At 39.0% G+C, this 20,908-nt stretch overlaps 1 protein-coding gene across 4 annotated transcripts in view; it reads left to right on the forward strand.

Annotated features, from left to right (window-relative positions):
- TRAPPC9 (trafficking protein particle complex 9) overlaps positions 1-20,908 on the forward strand; it is a 459,395-nt gene that overhangs the window by 7,352 nt on the left and 431,135 nt on the right. For all 4 annotated transcript variants that reach the window (XM_039382029.1, XM_039382027.1, XM_039382031.1 and 1 more), the window contains exons 3-9: positions 3,862-4,007; positions 5,664-5,792; positions 10,006-10,032; positions 11,254-11,375; positions 13,099-13,224; positions 17,890-18,106; positions 20,282-20,425. In XM_039382029.1, the coding sequence (XP_039237963.1) occupies positions 3,862-4,007; positions 5,664-5,792; positions 10,006-10,032; positions 11,254-11,375; positions 13,099-13,224; positions 17,890-18,106; positions 20,282-20,425 (911 nt within the window). The remainder of the gene's footprint in view (positions 1-3,861; positions 4,008-5,663; positions 5,793-10,005; positions 10,033-11,253; positions 11,376-13,098; positions 13,225-17,889; positions 18,107-20,281; positions 20,426-20,908) is intronic.

The following is a 20,908-nucleotide window of genomic DNA, read 5'->3' on the forward strand; positions in this document are numbered from 1 at the left end:
TATCCTAGAGGAAGTAGCTGTTCATTTACATGGACTTCCTGTCCTCAAACAGATTAGGATTGAGCAGTAGAGAACCAAAATATTTAAACAGTGTTTTAATAAAAAATAGAAGATAACTGTAAGCTTCTCACTCTTAGTTTTGTGACCAGGTTCTTCAGGTAAAGCTGTGAAGCAAAACTAGCTAGGTATTAAAATGGATAATCATCATTTTACGCTGATGTATTTATGCATGTCTGATTTTTTCCCATTAAATTTGCACCCCAGTATGCACTGAAGAAACAATGAGTCACTTGGACAAGCTTTTAAGGACCCAATTTGTAGATACTGGAATTTTAAAAAAACCAGATTTCCCAAATATGAAGTAAATTAAGTTTTGCTGTCTATGCAGAGAGGGTTTGGTTTCAATAAAATCTTTGCCATTTGTCTTTTTGGACATACTGGAAGTAGTTGAATTCAATATACTTAATTGTGAGTGACTGGTTAAGACAGTTTATACATTTGTTTGGTGGAAACTTCTTCTATAATTAGTGAGAAAATACTTTCCAGGAGGATGGCAAAAGACTTGCAGGGACTGTAGGAGGTAGATCCTGTCTTGGCACCACCTTGAAGAGCCTAAAAATAGGTGGAGTGAATTCAGTCTGTGAATAATTAATAGTAAATCACCAGGAATAAATTATCTGTTTGCCTCTAAATAAAGAGTTTCTGAAAGAACAGTGTTGTGTATGAGCAATGTTTATTGATGTCTAGGTGAATAAAAGCCTTCTAACTTTGCATATATTGACATCTGCATAAATCAGCAGCAGAATGAGGTTGGGAAGAGCTGTTGGTGAAGCAGTGGGATCGAAATGATTCTGGTATTGGGTTCTGATTTAGGAGTCAGACATCATCTCTTTCCTTTGCTGTGTGACTCATGTTTATGAACTTAATCATATGCAATCTGGAAAGTCTGGGAAAAACACTTATAAGCTACAGATTTGGGAGAATAAGAAATTTAATGTGTCCATAAACACAGAGATTACTTGAAAGTGTAGAGACAGTCAACAGTGTAGTGTCAACATCTTTAAAAGGAATTATAGCTGTTTAAGGAAACAATGATTCTCCAATTCCACTGTCTATGTAAAAAAAAAGTTAAAAGCAATATATAACACTTGCAATCTTATTTTTTATTCTGGAATGCAGAGATTAGGAAAACCTCATTTGTAAACAAGTTATACTTTCCTCTACAATACTAGTTCAAGATTACAAAGTAACTTTTTGAGGGAGGCATTTCTCTATAACCCCAAGCTCAGACTGAAATCCTGGTAAGATTTGGTGACCTTCTGTAGTTCATGCAGGGAGCTTTAGTCTTCACTTTAAATTTTCTTTACTTTTTTCCTTAAAAGTTCTGTAAAGTACATTCTTGTTGAAAAATAAAGGATAAATATTGCAGTTTCTTGACACATCTGAAAGATCAAGAACAAGAGTGGTATTGAGCTTCATTTAATGTCAACATCTTCACATCAATTGTGAATATGATGTGATAGAGCAGAAAAGTGGGAACAGTTATATGTGAGGTATCTGTAACTTTTTAGATGGAGAGGAGCAATAGGAGACATACTTCTTGTCCCTTTTATAATTTCCAGATTTTCTTATAAACAATAACGCTGGTTCTGATTGCTTTTGTATTTAATTTTTATAAGGACATTGTATGTGCTCCTGTATATCTTCCCTTTCAAATTTCTGTCCTCCATCCATATAAATCAGTTACTTTTCCTTCATCTCCTTGAAGTACTATTTTTTTTTCAAACCAGCTGCAAAGAATAGGACATTATTTGGTGGCTGAAGAGATGCTTCTCTTTGGTGTAAACAACGCAAACCAAAGAGCTTTGAAAGCAAATAAACTAATAACATATAATTGTTTTTATTATTGCCATTTCTCGTAGCCTTAAAATCTAAAGGAGATCAATTAATATCCTTATTCCTGCCCTAAAACTTCATATGCTCAGTTCCCCTTATAACTTTTTTTATTTCTTCATTACACACTTCACAAAGACGTTCTCTTCAGATGTGTTATGGAGATAATTTCAGATTATTTCAAGTCTTCTGGGAAGTTCTTTGCTGCAAAAAAACCCCGAAAAACAACATTACCCCAAACCTAATATCATTCCATAGTCGTGACATTTCCTCTTGTATTCGAAGTCTCACTCCAGGGTATAAGAATTCAGCACCTGGAGAGTGGATGTTACCCCAGGGTTTTTTTGGGTTTCTCTTTTGTGTATAGTTGTTGAGTTCAAACATGCTGGGTAACCTTTTGAAAGATCACAAAATGGTTTGGGTGGGAAGGGACCTTAAAGATCATCTCATTCCACCCCCCCTGCCATGGGCAGGGACACCTTCCACTAGAACAGGCTGCTCAGATTCCCATCCAACCTGGCCTTGAACACTTCCAGGGATGGGGCAGCCACAGCTTTTCTGGGCAACCTGTTCAACAACTATTCTGATGAACTTAATTGAAAAAGTATCGCTACATCTGCTGAAAGTGGAGAACTATGACAGTCAATCCAAGATGGTTTTTATTTTTTTAGAACCCCTTTTTATCCAGATTCTTTGGAGATACTTGAAGTATACAAAAAAAGAAAGACATCTACAGCAATTATTCTAATTAAATTTAATTTTGGGGTAGCTTTTATTTTAGTTTAAACCACCCAAAGAAATAAGATTTTATTTTTCCGTGGTGTGATGTTTGGACAATGAACTTCCATGCCTCTCTCTATTCATGTACTTAGACATTGATAGAACAAAAGGATTGCAGTAATGTAGGTAGATGAATAAAATATTTAAGCTGATTTTTAATTTTGCCCTAAGAAAACAGTTTTACAAGGTAGAGCAAGGACATTGTTACCAGGGAATATTTTTGCAGGAGGGAGAACAGGAGGATTGGTGATGGAGTTGTTCTCAACTGTCACTTAAATCATGAGGTACTTTCCAAGTCCAGTGTGTCTTACTTTGCATCTGTTAAGTTTCTTTAGCTGGTAGTTACTTAAAAAAAATGGAATAATAAGGTTAATGCCTTTATCACATGGGTTTGTGCCCAGCTTGCCTTTTCAGTTGTACCAAGGTGTCTGTTTAATATTTTCAGTAGGACTTAATTGGCCTTGGCTGTTCATTTGGAGAGAACTTCACCATTTATTTTAATATGTTAAAAAAGAGCAGCAAGAGAAACCCAGTCAGCTCTTGCTGAAGTGATGATTGTGGTGTTTCATGAATCATCCCTTTAGGAGAAGGTACTGAGAGCTGGGGAGGTTTGTGAGCCCTGAGCAGGTTCTGGGCCACCAACACCTCCGGGCTGTGTGTGGAGAGGGCCCAGGCAGCCAGTCCCACCAGAGGAGAGCAGAAGGAAGAGTCATCCTAAATATCCTCAGAGCCCAAATGGGGCGGATTCCATGGGAAGCATCCAAGAAGTTATTCAAGAACAGCTTCCTGGAAGCACAAGAAAATCCGTTCCCTAGTGAGGGAAAGCAAAAAGGCAGAACAAAGACCACCAATGAGCTTTTGGGTGTACTTAAAAGCAAAAAAGCAGGATATCAGGCAGCCAAATACTCATTGTGGTTTACAAGAACCTGCTTTGGAGGTTTTTGGGGTGCGTGGCTCTAACTGCAGAAGTGCTGGGTAGCCAAAATGCACAATACCTTGCTTTTTTCCCAATTTAGCCTCAAATGTTTGGTAGTTTTCCATATTATGCTGCTTAGAACTCATACTGGATGTTTTCTCAGAGTAAACAAATGCTGATCTCTGTTAGGGAGGAAAGAAAATGAACTTTAGGTGTTTCTTGCCTCCAGGAAGTGTTTCCTGCAGGTGACTGAGCTGTCCCTCTCCTTTCAGGCACTATAAGAAGCGCTGCCAAGGCCGGATGCGGAAGCACGTGGGTGACCTGTGTTTACAGGCTGGGATGTTACAGGATTCCCTGGTCCATTATCACATGGCCGTGGAACTGCTGCGCTCCGTCAATGACTTCCTGTGGCTTGGAGGTAGGATTAAGTGGTGGTGGTGAATCAGTCGTTGGTTGCTAAACCCAAAGTAGATCGAACTATTTTCTGTAGTTTCCTTAAGTATAGTGAAAAGTGGGAATGATTCTGGGGAGCAGAATCTGAATATCAGGTGTGTCTGAGAATTAAACTGAAATAAAAATTGGTTAATAAGACCTGAGAAAGACACGTGTTTGAGGAAACCTGCGACATAAAATGTGTTAGTGTAGTAAAGCGTGCACTTGCAAAAAATTGTGTATCTGACTTTTAATGATTCTTTTGAAAGTATTTGGGTTTTTTTCAGGGTGTACCCACTCCTGTGGACTGTAAGGAAAAGATTTTTGCCTTTACATCTACCAAAGCCACAACATGTTTAACTTCCACTGGCATAACTTCCTTTCACATTAGGTCCTAGGATTCGCTTTTTTCCCCCTGCCTTTCCTTCATCCTTTTATTTCTTTTTTTCATTCCTACTTTTTATTATTTATTTGATATACAAGTGATCTTTGAACACAATTTCTGCTTCTCAGTTTTATACCCTTTCAGGACAATTGCTGTCTCCTGTTCTGCTTTTAGGTTTCTCATTCTACTTGAAAATCCATTTATCTTCCCAATGGCTCTGTAGGTTACATATTATGAAAACCTTAACACCTTTTGACCTTCCACTTCTTTTCTTCTGTACTTCTATACTTCCACAGAACTTACTTTGGGATGAGTCTCCTGTCAGCCCAGATCTGCAGCCTGGCAAGTTCTCTTTGCATTGAAGACCTGCCCTACTGTTTCCCCCAGTTTGGTATCACCCAGGAAATTTCAGGGGGTGCTCTGTGCCATCATCCAGGCAGTTAATGAAGACATGAGTATTGTCCCCCTGAGGGACACCACTAGTCACGGGCAGCCACTTGGCCTTTGTACTCATCACAGTCCTTTGATCCTGGCTGTCCAGCCCATTTTCCACCTACTTTATAGGCCAGCTATCCAAATCTTACCAATTTGGCTATAAGAATTCTATGGGAGGCCATGTCCAAAGATCCTTTGAAAGGCAAAATATACAACATCCACTACTTTCCTTTGTCCACTGAGCAAATCATCTCATCATAGGAGGCAGTGAGGTTGCCAAGGACTTATTTTTCTTGATAAATCAATGTGTGCTGTTCCCAGACACCTTCTTTCGCTTCATGTGCTTCCAGAAGGATTTCTGTGTGGCCTTTCAAGGCCTTTCAGATGTTGATCTGCCTGTGCTGGTACTTCCTTCTTGAAGAAGATGGTATTTCCCTTTTTCCAGCCGTTAGAAACCTCCCCCAGTTGGCATGACCTGTTGGAGGTGATAACCTTGGCTAGCTCTGTTGGCATCAATGGATGCATCTTACCTGGTTTTGTGGATTTACATCTAATTCGATTAAGTGCTTTTAATGCCTGTCTTTCTCTGCTGTGACAAGTTCTTACTCCTACAGATCCTTCTAGTAGGACTGGGCTCCTGGGAGGTCTGAGGGTGAACACGGAGGTGAAAAGGACATCGAGTATCTCAGCCTTTTCCATGGCCTTTGTCACTAGGTGTCCAATTTGAGCATATTTTATTTGTGTAAATAGATTTTACTACCTGATACTTCACTTCCTGCAAGTGTCCCTACTAATCTGTTGGCTTTCCCCTTCTCTCTCCAGCTGCTCTCGAGGGTTTGTGCTCAGCATCCGTCATCTATCACTACCCAGGTGGCACCGGGGGCAAAGTCGGATCTCGCAGGGCACAAGGAGGTTCCCTCTCTGCTGAGGCAGGAAACAGGCACAGGCCAGGTAAGGATGGGATTTTGGTTTGATTCCATTTGCCACCACTGAACACCTGAAAACTTCCTCCCTGCTCCCTAACTGTAAAATCCCACCAATGACAGGATAAACGGGAGGAGGGGGTGGGAGGGGAGAATGGTATTTCTTTTTAAGATTTTTACATTAATGGCTTTTCTACTTTTTTGGTGTTAGTGTCAACATATGTGCTTTGCATAGAGTTGCAAAGCTTTTGATTTCTTCACCTGACTGTTAGTAGTGTCTGTTAGCTTGAATTTTGCTGGAGGAGATGAAGATAGTTTTCATCAAGATGATGTGGCAGAGCTCCATGTATTAAGAATAATTTAGGTACATTTATTCAGAATTTGTTCTGCTACTCAAAAGTCAACATTTAATAAATAGATTTGGTTAACTACCAATAAACCAATATAATTTTTAAAATTTAGTATGCTTTTCCTGAACTCTTGAATTGCAAAAGAGGTGGCTGAGGAGAAATGTGAGAGTGCTTTGTAATACAGTGAACCCCTCTGTTTTTCCCTGTTTGTTCCCTAAACTTCCTCGCTCCCTCCTTTTCCTTATCTTTGGTTACACCCCATAAGAAGTCTTGTACAGTTCCAAGATGTTCTTTCCCAGTAATGAGCCCCATTTCCCTGTAGGCAGTGACCCCCCAGTCTGTCTGGAAGGGGATGCAGAGAGTGCTGGTGTAACTGAGCTTGATGGGCTTCATCTCTGGACATCTCTGTGACTCTGTGGTTCTGGTCACTGATCCTCTCTGCTCCTTTGTGCTTGTGCAGATGACCACATAACCTGACACTTCCCTCATGGAGTAAGGGCTCCTGAAAGTTTCTATGGCTTCCCAGAGAGCCTGGTTGGGGCAGGGAAATTAAAATATATTGATTATTGTAAACTACACGGGCCTTTGGACTAAGCCAGCACAACTGCTTCTGTGTATACACTCACCCAGTACTGAAACAGTTGGGCTTAAGTGCTGGTGTTAAATTCTCTTGTGTGCAGTGTGACCAGCATTAATTCCTTCATCTCAAAGAAGTAACCACTCATCTTTATTCTTCTAAAACTCACAATCTAGTAAACACTTGCTTTGTATTATCTTTATTACAAACCGTGTTTGTTAACACCAGATAATTGTGATAGTAAAATTACTTTATTTCAGGACAGAATACTAATTTTTCATATAATATCTAGTCATTAAAATCTGTGCATTTAGTCCCATGACCTATGAATGCATTTCATTTGGTCCCATGACCTATGAGTGCATTCTGTGTTGACTGTTAAATTATAATTTCACACATTAATTGACCTTTGTCAACTTTTCAATGAGTATTTAATAGGAGGTGTTGCAATCTGTTTGTTTGTAATGGATACTCCTTTTTACCAAAGAAGGTAACATGTAAGTCACAGATATCAGAATAATTGAATAGAGTATGTATTTTGGGTATATTAATGCTGCTTCTCTCTATCAGTTTGCAAATTCAAAAAGTGCTGTTTGCAAACTTGTCAGTGTAGTTGTATTTTGAAAATGTTTTAGTTTCACATGATAAGATTTTTTAAAGGACTTTTGTGGGAAGAACAACTAATTGCAACTTTTTTGTCATCCCTTCCAGATAAAATGTTATCCCCTGGCCCATGATATTGTTCCCTAACTCTGTGTGTGATCTCTGTGTTTTGAGGTCTGAACTGCTGAGCTAAATCTGCCCAAACAGCTGTTGCTGTGATGTCTTTTCTTACAAGGCTTACTGAAAGTTTCTTTTCATTACCTTTCCTTGACTCTACACTGCCTTTCATTTAAAATCTTTCCAAACTGCACCTTTGTTTGTAATCTATTTTGTTGCAATTAATTTTGTGAGGACAGTGTTTAATCTGGGGAACAAATTCCAGTGTATCTTTCTGTAGGATAAGTCCAGAAATAAAAAGGGTTTCCAAATTCTGTGCAAATCAAGAAATGCCACACTTGGAACTGGCATTCGTGGCTGTTTCTGAGGCACATGTAGATGTGAGAGTTACCTTTATTGCTTCCTGCTGTGCCTGGAATTGCACCCTTCCTTGTTCCTGTAGTTCAGCCTTCACAGATGGGGTTTCTTGTACTGCCTTTGTGCCCAGACCCGGCCAAGAGAAACATCTTTGTCTTGAACAACCTATTATTTCCACCACTTGGCATTTTCAGGCTATAGCACAGGACCAGGCTGCTCAGAAAATGCTCTGGTGTCTGCTTTGTGTAGAAACATCTTTGGAAAGAGAAACTGTAATATTGTCTTTGTATAAAAGAAAACACAAGGTTAAGAGGGCAATGTTGAAGGGGTTTGCTTTTTTTTTTTGTTTTTTTGTTTTTTGTTTTTGTTTTTGTTTTTGTTTTTGTTTTTTTCTTCTTCCCTACTAAGGAAAATTGCAATATATATTCTGGTGTAACCATCTGTTGCAATTTTTACCTGTCTGTAACCATCAGAATATTGTCAGTTTTTTGTTTGTGTGTCCTTCAGCTTCCTTTGAACCTGTCTTGGTGGGAATAGTTCATTCAGAAGAGAATTGGTTGATAACATGGTGTTCAAAGTACTTGTCTGATGGAAGGGGATGTGGAATCTTTCCTGCTCCAAAGACAGATTTCTTCCTTGGCCATTGCCATGGGCCCTTGGACTGCAGTTCCTGCTGATTGAAAAGGCAGGACATGAACCTGCTGGAGCAAGTCCAGAGGAGGCCACGAGGGTAGTTACAGGGCTGGAGCACCTCTGCCATGGAGAAAGGCTGGAGAAATGGGGTTGTTCAGTCTGGAGAAGAGAAGGAGGATCTGGGGAGAGCTTGTTGTGGCCTTTCAGTATAGAAAGGGGCTTATGAGAAAGGCAGAGAGACTTTTTAGCAGGGCCTGTAGTGACAGAAAAAGGGGGAACAGTTTTAAACTCAAAGAGAGTAGATTTAGATTGGGCATGAGGAAGAAATACATTAGGATGAGGGTGGTGAGGCTCTGGAACAAGTTTCCCAGAGAAGCTGTGGATACCTCATCCCTGGAAGTGTTCAAGGCCAGGTTGGACGGGGCTTGGAGCAACCTGGGATAGTGGAAGGTGTCCCTGCCCATGGCAGCAAGGTTGGAACTTGATGGTCTTTGAGGTTCCCTTCCAACCCAAACCATTCTATGATTCTGTGAAAAGGGAACTTTGATGCTTTAGAGGGGTGTGACTGCTCATGTCCCTAACCCCTTTGGTTTGTATGGGACAGGTTTGGGCTGTGTCCCCCTTGAGTTGTCTCTGGAGCCTTCAGTGCAAAGGGAGATTTTGAGTTGCTCAGTTCCTGCTGGCCAGGAGGACTGGCCATGGGCTGTCAGTTCTGATTTGTGTGTTGAACAAGCTGAGTTTAGGTTGCCTTATGCTGGGCTCACTGGCTATTTTGGGTTTCTCCACTGGGTTTTATTTGTTAGAAGTCTTGAGCTCTTAATTTTGTCACCTGACCTTCCCCTTTCCCCAGTCAGAATTAGGACACCTGAGTGAAGTGTTGGAGTATCTTTTGGATCTAAATCTAAATCTCTGCTTCACTAGTCTGGAGTCTGAGCAAATCAACTGAAGGGAGGGCCTGTCTTGCTGATAAAACAATTGTTTTTGACTGTTTAACCTTTGGCATTACCAATTTTATTGCCATGTTTAACCAAATTTTGGGGCAACAAGGTGTTACGTACACTAATCCAACTTTGCAATACTCTTGGCAGCTCTTTTACATGAACAATCTGGCTTGTTGGGTTGGCATGACTCAGTTATTCAGAGTATTTGATGGAGGGAAATGAATGACAATTAAAAGGGATACAATTACTTGCAAATGTTATTCTAGACTATTATGCAGATTAAATGAGCTTCCACAAGGAGATTTAAGTACTGTAGGTCCTGGTGTTAAAATATACTAAGTGGACTGTGATGGAAACTTGACAACTAAAACAGTGAAGAAAAAGGAAAAAAGATATGGCTTTAAATTCTGAAAATTCTGAAATTCTTTTTAAGGTGTCTTAGAATTCATTGCAAGTTTATGGGACTTCTACATTTATTTTTTAATGAGGAATAATATATGGTGACTACTTGAGTTATAATTGGTAGTCCTTCAAAACATAAGTGATGATCTTGATAAATTTTATGTTTTTGTTCAAGCCTGATGTTATAAAACATTATAAGAACTTATTTTTGTTGGCTATATTTACGGCTGAAAAAAAAATCATTTTTGTTCCTCCTTTTAGGGGCACAAGAAGTTCTCATTGATCCAGGTACATTATTTTTCTGCATGTTTCCAAAATATTTTCTTTTATTACGTGAATATGTTTTGCATTTGTGTAGATAGTTGCTGCCAATTGCCAAAACTAGTAATGATCCTTGTTACTTTAGTTTTTTTGGCTATAAATCTGGAGGAAGCAAAGAGATTGAAGGGTAAATGGCACAAAAAAAATGATGTAGTTCCGTGATTGTGTCCCTGTAAATTCCAATCAACATTGTTTTTCCCATCAGTAGTGAGGATTTGTAGATTTTTTTTAAACTGACAAACCTGACTGGTCTCATGTAGTGTCATGGTGCTCTTTCAGTCATCATGAACATTTTTCACTTAACTTCCATGAAAACCCTGTTAATCTACAGATGTGCTTGGTGCAATTTGTAAGGTTGATAAACATATAAAAAATTTGCTTTAGCATTTGAGCATGTAAAATAACATATTTCTAAATATATAGAGGGAGCAGAAAGTATCTTTAACAGTAGTTTTCAACTGTCTGCTGAGAGTTAAGGCCAGCTCTGAAACACAAGAGATTTTCTTGCCATCTTAGTAGAGAAACCTCCCAGAGAAATAAATTCCCATATAATCCTACAGATTAAGTAACACATAACAAGGTATTGAGCCTTGCCAAACCTTTGATGTATTTTCTCACTTATGTTAACTCTTCAATAAAATCAAATTCTAGAAATAAAATTTTCATGCTCTTTCTAATATCCCAGATTTCCTTGGCTTCTATTTCACATTCTTATCCCTTATGCATGTGAAGACTCTGTCTCTCACCTTCTTTATTTTAGATGAAAACCAATTTCTCACTGTTCTGTCTGAGCCTTTTCTCTTTGGTGTGCTTTAGAAATACAGTTTTAAAGTAGAGCAAGGAATAGTTCAGAGATCGAAGTTGCATATTCAGATGTGGCCATAATCTAATTTTAGCAATCTGTTACTTTATTCATAGTCTAAACATTCAGTTAAGTGCAAAAAATTATGGTGAAAGATTATTTTCTGTTTGTTGGCTCATGACTGAGTCCATTTTTCTTGTGTACTGTTTGAAATACCATAGTACAACAGAACTAGTGTTTGTAGCCAGAGCCTGATTGCTTTCTAGGTAGGGCAGGTGTACTCTGTGTATTCTTTGTCAAACCTACAGCATATCCTAGATTTGTTTTTAGGTATTCAGCACTTTGTAGAAGTCCTTGTGCTCATTCCTTACCCTGTTCTGTTCCAGGTGCTCTGACTTCCAACGGTATAAATGCAGATACCAGTGCAGAGATAGGACGTGCCAAGAACTGCCTGAGTCCTGAGGACATCATAGATAAATACAAAGAAGCCATTTCTTACTATGGCAAGGTAATCCTGCTTATTTTTAAGAGACTTCACTGAAATTCTTTTCAACAGTGAACTGCTGTGGCTTTGGTTTGGGAGGATCTTTTAAAGCACGTGCTGGGAACTTTGTAAAACAGTTTCCAGCTCAACTGGAGCAATTTTTAGGTTTTTGTGCAAGTGCTCAGAGCCTGAGATGGTAAGGGAGCTTAATGTCTGCATTCATAATAGGAAAAGGAAAAGAATGATTTCATACTGTGACAGTCATGTCTCAGTGTCCACATCAACGTTACACATAAGTTTCATGTATTGCAGTGGAGTTACTTATGCTTCAATCATTTTTAATTGCATGTATTTCTCTTGTTAGATATACAGATTGTCTTTAGACTAAGCTGGGTAAATATAATGGGCATTTCCATGTTGGTTTCGAAGAGAGACTCTCCAAATGAAACATGATCATTGTGCTCATGAGTTAATTTATGGTCCGGAGCAGTGAAAGGTGATAGTTTTGGGTATAGTGTCAGATAAATTGGAATCCATCAATAAAGCAGTAACTCTCAAGGATGCATTCAGCTTGTTAATGTTACCTTAAGAGGGTACATTGCTCATCTAGAAAGAGTATGATTTCTTTAGAAATATGAAATTATTGGACTTTGTTGGGCTTAGGGCAGGATATTTATATTTTGATTATAATAATATACATGATGTTCTCAGCAAGTAATAACTGTGCCTCACTGCAGCTTCACTTGCAATGACCAAAGAGCTTTTTTGTGTTGGGACTGATATATGACTTCAAGACAAGCACAGTTACCTTCTGTCTGTTCAAGATCTACAGAGAGAGCAACACCTTGCTCTAATGCTGAGGAAGCAGCACTTTCTGCATATTTTTTTCTGTTATCACTGAACTGAAGAAACTTTTGTAGCACCTTCTAAAATGGATTCATTCTCCAGTGATTTGCTTCTGCTGATATAAATGCACAAGAGAGGAACCTGTAACTGCTTTGGTAGATTAACTCCTGCATTTTATTAGGAGATTTCTTTCCCCTATTAGTTTTCAAACTTGATAAATCCCTGAACAGAGTTTATCTGCAGCAGGAGATGGGCTGACTCACATGTCCAGTATCAGTGTTGTTTGAGGAAACGATGAGATCAGCTTGTTTGTCTAGAAAATTGCCTGTTTGTTGTCTGAGCTCAAACAGATCAATGCACGTTGTCTCCTGCCTTCCTTGAGCAAGCTAAATAACTAAACAGTCATTTACAGAAGGTGTTTTGTAAACTAGAACACCGAGAATGGTTTGTAATTCTCTTGTCATCAGTGAATCTGTTTTATGTTAAATAAAGGGAAAATTGATTCAGTAATAAAAATATTTTTGCTTACATACCTATTGCACTGTGAAAGTAGAATTTATTTGCAGGCACACTACCCACACCCACTATATATGAGCTTATCCAAAATGGTACTAATATTCCCAACTTTTCTCCTCATGTGAACTCTCAGAAGCTATGCTGTGTCTCAAAATAATAGAAGTGAGTGAAGAGGCTGAAAACGATTGTTTTGCATAATAACATTTTAGTTGACACCTTAATTTTCACTTGGGCATATGTTGATAATTTAACAGTGTAGTCATTAGCATTAAGGAATTGCTGGGTTTGGAAGATGTGACAGCTGATTTATGTGCTGAGCAGAAACGCTTATAAAACCTAACAGGTGCAATCCTTCAATATTATTTTAATTTTCTCCCTCTCCAAGTACAAGAATGCTGGTGTGATTGAGCTGGAAGCTTGTGTGAAGGCAGTGAGAGTCCTTGCAATACAGAAGAGGAGCATGGAAGCCTCTGAATTTCTGCAAAATGCAGTTTATATCAACCTTCGTCAGGTTGGTGTGGAAAGTCCGGTTATTTTTCTCTTCTCGTTTTACAGAATATGCTGAAAGTTATTTAGATTCAGGAGACTGCAGTTTATTTTCTGTTTCACCACCCTCCTTCTCACTAGGACTTGACATCTGAGGATTTTTACGTCTGTGAGTCTGGCTTAAAAGGTATTCAGAGTTCATCTGAAAACATGAGGACTTAGTTTGAGATTAAAGACTCTATTGGTTGTTCTCCGTTGTGAAGGAAAAAAAAAACCCGTTGTTGTTGTGATGTTCTACCAGGGAAAAACAGCTTCTTGGGACTGATCTGCAAGGGATCTTTTTAATTTTCTTGATTGCATCTCATTCAATGAAACTGTGAGCAAATCAGGAGTGGCCTGTTGCAGAGTGAGCTGAAGGGTCTGATTAGTGCTGTTAATCAATTGAATTTTTGTTGTGTAGTGCAAAGTCTTAATTAAGCCAAATCAGAAAGAAATTCAGGGAGAAAATCAGTATCCAGAATTGTGGGAAAAGTGCTCAGTAGTACAACACAACAGGACTAACACTTGGGCCTCAAGGTGGTGTCACTGGTTACAGAGAGACTGCAGTGGTTGAGAGCTAATAAAGAGCAGTTGGATTTCTAACTGGTTTTTGGTTTTTGCTCATTACATCTTGGTAAGATGAGCAGTTTAAGTCCACACTATTGAGCTTATTAAACCCAGAAAGGGACAGTAAATTTATGAGGGAGGTAGAAACCTTTCTTTCATTTGCAGAGAATCCTTTCTCTGGAGTCAATTTTCTTACTCAACATAAATGAGAAATTAATTAATTGATAAGCTATCATACAAATCATCAATTTTCTTACAGAGTACCTTAACTGCTGTAATCCTTGTAGTGCCAAGGGCCTTCTCTCTAATTCTATAATCTGTCTTTTGCTGGCAGCTCTGCACCTTTCCTGTAAGATGCTAGGGCAGTATTTTTCTCTTCTTGTTCTGGTGCTGTTATTCTCATGGCCTGCAAACTCCAGGATTGTTGTTATGTTGTTTTTCTTCTGGAAGAAATTACTGCCATGGTGAGAATCCCCTGTTCTCCTCCCTGACACACTCACGTTGCAATGTCCACTTTATATTAGAGGAAAAAAATAACACCTGGTGAATGGCAAACTATATAAGTCACTTCAGTAGCTGATAAGTATTGCCAGGAATACACAAAGACAAAGCTTGGCAGCAAGAAACACGTGCCCTGATCAAATCTTGCCAGTACAACCTAAACCAGTACAGGCTGGGACCTCTGTGTGGCTGGGGAGCAACTTGGCTTTATTATGTGAAGTGTGAGTAACAATCTTTCCAGGGCTGGGGAATGTATCTTCAATAAAGACAGGTATGACTGGAAATCATATTTACAGCTCTTCAAGATTTACAGTATATAGCATGGAAGCAAATAGTAGTTATATTTATAATTTGGTCTAACTCAGAGGAGGAATCATCGTGTGATACCTGAGGGAAACAAGCTGTAGGACAGTGTTTTTCACTTGGAGGTAGGTAGAACATCAGCACAACCAATATTCAACAGCAGCAAAAACACCCCACAGGTTAAAGTGAAAGACTCATAAACAGGAAGACTTGGTTTCTGTCCATAAATTCAGTCTCCTGCTCAGTCTAGTAATATTATGTAATTGGTGTTTTCTGATGAGCTACAGGGTGATCAGACTTAACTTTGCATCCAGTTATGAGGAATAAATTGTAAAATCTACTTACAAAGAAAGCATGGTTATAAAATTTTAATGTAGTAAGGAATAATTAAAAAACAAATAAAAAGCTGCATTCTTGAAAGCCTGGCTTGAAACAAGGCTGTGAAAAAACCGGCTCCCTTGCTCGGATAGAGAACTCCAGCCTTTCCAGGTGCAGCTGTAACTTGGTTGGGTGTAACAGTTAAAGAAAAATCAACCAGGTGGAAAAGATGCTGTGCTTCAGGTGGTGGCTGTTCTGCAGCCACTTTATAGGCATTAAGCTTTTATAAATTGGTAAGGTCAGGAAAGATGTTTGTGAATGCTCCATTCCTGCCCTGCAGAATGCCTGCTGCACCCTAATTACTTGGAGTATCTGTGTGGGGTTTTCTCCTTTTTTTTTTTTCTTTTCTTGTTTTTAATTCCTGCATAGTGACAAATAACTGTCTGTGCTCAGGGAAAATGCAATTTTACTGTCTTTGTGGTGGTGAACAAACAGTTTCCTGAAATGGCAGAAAATACTCGAGTAACTTTGGGGACAACCATTAAGCAAACAAGTCAGGTAACAGTGTTAAAAACTTACTCAGATATGATGAAAATAAAACTTTCTGAGAATTTGTGACTTCTCTGATAGTTGTTCCAATGATTAGTGAGTGCTCCTGTCTACCTAAATAGCATGACCCTGTCTTTTCTCATCTTTTAAAGAATTTAGTTTCTATAGGTGTGTGAACATTGACAGTATTTGTATTTGAGGAATAGCTTTTGATAGGGGTTTCTTTTAAGCTCTTTTTGCTTTAGTTCATGATGATGTGTTGTGCCCTTTCCAACTCTGCTGCCATATTTTTTTATTGTTCTAACTTTTTAAAAATGGCATAAATGGAAAAAAGAGAGGAAAAAAAAGGTGGAGCAGCTTGTTTCTGCTGGAGTAGGTAACTTTAATCTGACAGCCCTTGTTCTTTCCCAGTGATTGCTTTTGGGAACTCTGATAAACTTGTTAAAAATTGTTCTGTATTTTCTTTTTGTGCCTTGTGTTCTTTCCAGCTGCGTTGATTCCTGAAAGTTCTCACCTTGGTGCAATTGCCTTTTTACAGCTCTGGTTACAGGGCTTGGTCTTTTTTAGGGATGGGCAATATGTCTACATCAGATGTTGTCTTGTGTCAGTTCTGAAGAAAATAACAACTTTGGCTTCAAAAATGGTCTGGAACTTTCCATAGTGATTTGATGGTGTATTTCTGTCTCTTCATGTCCTGAAGGATGAAGATTTCATGGTGCCCTCTGAAAACTCTTCTTTGAGGTCTCTCATATCGCTCTGTCCAAAATTAGAAGAGGCTTTTAAAAACAGACTATTTTTGTAGTTATATCAGGATTTAAGTGACTAAAAGATGTTTTGAAGCTTCAGTTAAGACCTGATTATTCCTATGAAAGCTCACTAGTGTGATTTGCATCTTTCTTTGACTCTCCGAGGCTTTAAGTTTCCTAAGTTACATGCACTGATTGATACTTTCAGTTTTGAAGAATGAGCTGCAGAAACGCCATTTCTGTCCCTTAGTGCTATTTTTGGATGAAGTTTGTCATTTGAAACGCCTTTGCAAAACATGTTAGCAGCTTTAGAGTAATTTAAAATACATTTTATTGCTTTTGGTTGTGCCTGCCTGGTCCCGTGCACTAGGTGTCAGCATTGGCCTGCATTGCTGATTACTGGGATGGAGAGTTGGAAGTACTTGGTATCACCCAGAGTTTCTGTGGCAATTTGTTCTTGTCTGTCTGATTCCAAAGCAAGGTTCTCATTCAGACCAAAGGGAAAAGAATGGTTGCCTGGGGCTTGTGCCAATATATTGATGAGCTAAAGAAACCCATGGGGGTTGTTATCAAGTTTGTTTCAACCTTAAGCCTAACAGAGCTTTAACTAAATTCCACCTCACTAGTTGCCAGTCTGCCCGTGTATCATAGAATCCTTTAGGTTGGAATAGACCTCTAAGCTCATCAGGTCCAACCGTTAACCCAGCACTGCTGAGTCCAGCACTACACCATGTCCCTGAATGCCACATCTACACATCATCTCAATCCCTTCAGGGATGGTGATTCCCCTGCTTCCCTGGGCAGCCTCTTCCACTGCTTGACTCAGCAAAGAAATCTGGGTCTGTATCTTCCTATGATGTTTTGCTACTTTAACATTGTTTTTTACATTGTTAAGAAAGCTCACATGGGACTCATTAATATCCTTTGAAACTTGCTTCGGGCAAGGCAATGATGAGACACTGGCACAGGTTGCCCAGAAAAGCTGTGGCTGCCCCATCCCTGGAAGTGTTCAAAGCCAGCTTGGATGGAGCTCTGAAAAACCTGGTCTAGTGGAAGGTGTCCATTCCCAGGGCAGGGGTTTGGAATGAAATGGTCTTCAAGGTCCTTTCCAACCCAAACCATTCTATGATTCAGTCTCACAGTGTGAAAATCACAGTACAGTGTCATGGAATGAAAGTTTTGTGGTTTACAAGATTAGAGACGTAAAAATCGAGACAGTAATTTCATGCTTTCATAGCCTGAGATTTCAAGATTAGATTTAATCTTAAAGAGATGAAAATCTAACTTAGTAAACCAATAAATTTTGGAAGGGTTATATTTTGGCGTTCTTTTTATGCACATGAATATCTTGTTGAATGTCTTCCATACAATGTGGAGTTGTTTAGCTGTTACTGGCTGTTTTGACTGTTTACTTGTTAGTACCACTGACAAATAAGTTGCTGCAGAACTCCATCTTTGCAGTTTTTGTTAGCTGTTGAACCAGGCTTAAGTTTTCCTGCCAGTAGAAGCACATGCCTGGCTATGTGCAAAATCCCCGGCCTTCTGCAGTGCTGGAGATGTCTCCTACATTTTTTTTCTTTCCTCCTGCTATTTTTCTTAAACTCAGATGCACACTTTAAAATTCAGATTAAAACCCAGCCTTTTTCTCTTTCCCCTCGCCATGTCAGCTCTCGGAGGAGGAGAAGATCCAGCGTTACAGCATCCTCTCGGAGCTGTACGAGCGCATCGGTTTTCACCGGAAATCGGCTTTTTTCAAGCGCATCGCGGCCATGCAGTGTGCAGCCCCCAGCATCCCCGAGCCCGGCTGGAGGGCCTGCTACAAACTCCTGCTGGAGACTCTCCCTGGCTACAGCTTGTCACTGGATCCTCAGGATTTCAGCAAAGGTAGGTGCTTCTGGGAAAGTGTGGGTCACCGTAGTAGGACACCCAACTGGCTTCCTGTAACTGATTTCCTGGAGAGATTTCGTATTTCATATTTTGATGTTTCAAACCAAAATTATTTGCTAGTCTGAAGCTAACTGCAGCAGTTGTTTAACACTGTACTTTCACTTTTTCTTAGTGTTGTTTCAATACTCTTGTGCAGGGCTAAGAGTTGGACTCAATGGTCCTGATGGGTCCCTTCCAACTCGGCATATTCTGTGATTCTGTAATAATTTCAGATTTCGTGGGGCACTGCTGAATGTGTTGCTGTGTTCCTCTGTTTTCAGCAAGCAATTATGTTTTATTTATGAAAACTTGATTTCTAATGTTTTTCAGAAATGTCTTTGTTTTGATTGTGCACTTCTCAGTAAAAGAAAAAAAAAGGTCATATTTTAATTTGGAATATTTTTTCAATTAAAGTGCCTCCAACTTTTGTATCACAAATTGTATTTTCTTTGATATTTGTTGCTGTTTGATCTTATAATGAAAGAAAAAAGATTCTTTTACATATTTTTGTATATAGGCACACATACATACATATAATTTCACCTGTGTGTGTAGGGTCAAGTATGTCACATTTTCCCACAAATTAGATCAGAGACAGCTAATATGGTGCTTGGGAACTCCTTTTGAGTAAACCTTTCCATGTAACCCAAAACCTTACATTCTGAAATGATATGTGAGAGAAGGCAGAAAATGCCAAGTAGACTAGATGGAAAGACAAAAAGAGTCTAGGAAGAGGGAATGTTCTGGGAAAAATGTGCTGAGGCCTGGGATTGGGAGTGCGTTGGGAGAAGAGGCTGTAAAAGTTCTGTAAGAAATGATGATTAAAAAAGGCAAAAAAAATGACAAGATTGGTGTTTATCTTTCATTTTTACCTCACCTTTAAGTTGTGTTGAAGTGCTCTGTCTGATTTTTACCCCAAAAAAGGCTCTTTTAGAGGCACATGGAAGGATCACTGTAAACGTTAGGAGCTACTTGATAGAAAGGACATTTCACACATGGAAAATAATGAGAGTCTTGTGTGCAAAATATAAACTCTCCAGGTTTGGTTGCAGTTAATATTCCTAGAGCAATTTGCCAAATGCTGAAGGGTGATATTAGAAGGAAGGCTGTTGAGAAGTTTGTGAAGTATTCCACATCTTAGAATATTTGTTATTTAAAAATTACTGCTCTTACTTACTACTAAAAGCAGGTTAAGTTTCATGAGGAGTGCTGCATATAACAGTTTTAAAGGAAAAGTTACATTATGGTGATCTATTTATTGTAACCACAGATAATTTGCAAATAGAAAATAATTCATAGTCTGAAACTTAATTTTTAAAGACTCTAAATCAGGATATGTGCATCATGTTCTAAAGTTTTATTGCTTTTTACTGACTTTTATTGGCCAGGAAAACATTTAGAGGAAATATCTCTTTCTTCATCTTTAAAGAGAATTAAAAATTACTTGATTTTTTTTTCCCACGAGGATATGTGGTGATAGGACAAGGGGGAATGGCTTCAAACTGACAGAGAGTAGGTTTAGATTAAATATGAGGAAGAAATTCTTCCCTGGGAGGGTGGTGAGGCCCTGGAACAGTTGCCCAGAGAAGCTGTGGATGCCTCATCCTTGGAAGTGTTCAAGGCCAGGTTGGACAGGGATTGGAGCAACCTGGGCTAGTGGAAGGTGTCCCTGCCCATGGCAGGGGGGTTGGAACGAGATGATCTTGAAAGTCCCTTCCAACCCAAACCATTCTGTAATTTTATGATTTCAATAAAAATTAGGTGTCTGTATGAAGTGAATTTCTTGCCCAGAGAATTTTAAAAAAATATAGAACTTCTCAGGTTTTATGTATCATTTGGTTTTTCCTTCAGGGAAAGCATTAATTTCATTTTCTGAATTTTAATGGTACATTTATTAGTTGATAGACAAGCCTGTAAAGCAAAAATTGATTTCCTGTTTAGGTATTCAGGCAAACTCAAAAGATCCTAATTTTTGTTTCTAGTATGAGATTTGGATTTTGTAGTTACTGATTCCGTTGGGTAATTGTTTGAAGTGTCATAAAATTACTGCTTAGTATATGAAGAAAACCGAAATCAGTGTGTTTGTGATGACTTGTGGCTTTAAAAAGTATTAAATACGTGTTTCCTTGGCAGGCACTCACAGAGGGTGGGCTGCAGTGCAGATGCGTTTGCTCCATGAGCTGGTCTACGCTTCCAGAAGGATGGGCAATCCTGCCCTGTGTGTCAGGCATCTGTCCTTCCTCCTCCAGACCATGCTGGATTTCCTTTCTGACCAAGGTATGACTTCCAAAAGAAGGAGATATTTGCACTTCCTTCTGTCCTACAGTCAGGTAATGTGACTCTGTTTTGAAATATGTCTAATTTGAGCAGGAACGGAGAGCATGGAACTTGGGCAATTCTGTGTGTGCCTGAGGTGGGTTGTTGATGGGAATCAATCAACAGAGAGTTGGAACAAGATGATCTTTAAGGTCCCTTCCAGCCCAGATCATTCTGTGTTTCTAACCTGTAGAAGCTGAATGTGATGGACTTCAGTTAAACAGTTTCTAACCAGGACAGTGAGCTTAAGTTTCTCTAAGTTTCTTTAAATTTTTTATGAGTTCAGCAGTAAGTTTTAATGGGATTTAATAAATTTTTCAGTGGAATGAATGTGTCTGTAGATGATGTTCAGAAATGGGAACGATGCGCGTGAAGACCCTTTTGTGGGGAAAGGGCTGTGCAGCATTCACAGAATCACCTGGCAAAGCCCAAAGTGACAACTGT

This window comes from Pipra filicauda, unplaced genomic scaffold, assembly GCF_003945595.2.
Source record: "Pipra filicauda isolate LSUMZ 115617 unplaced genomic scaffold, ASM394559v2 scaffold251_size2273266_pilon, whole genome shotgun sequence".
Classification (NCBI taxonomy): Eukaryota; Metazoa; Chordata; class Aves; order Passeriformes; family Pipridae; genus Pipra; species Pipra filicauda.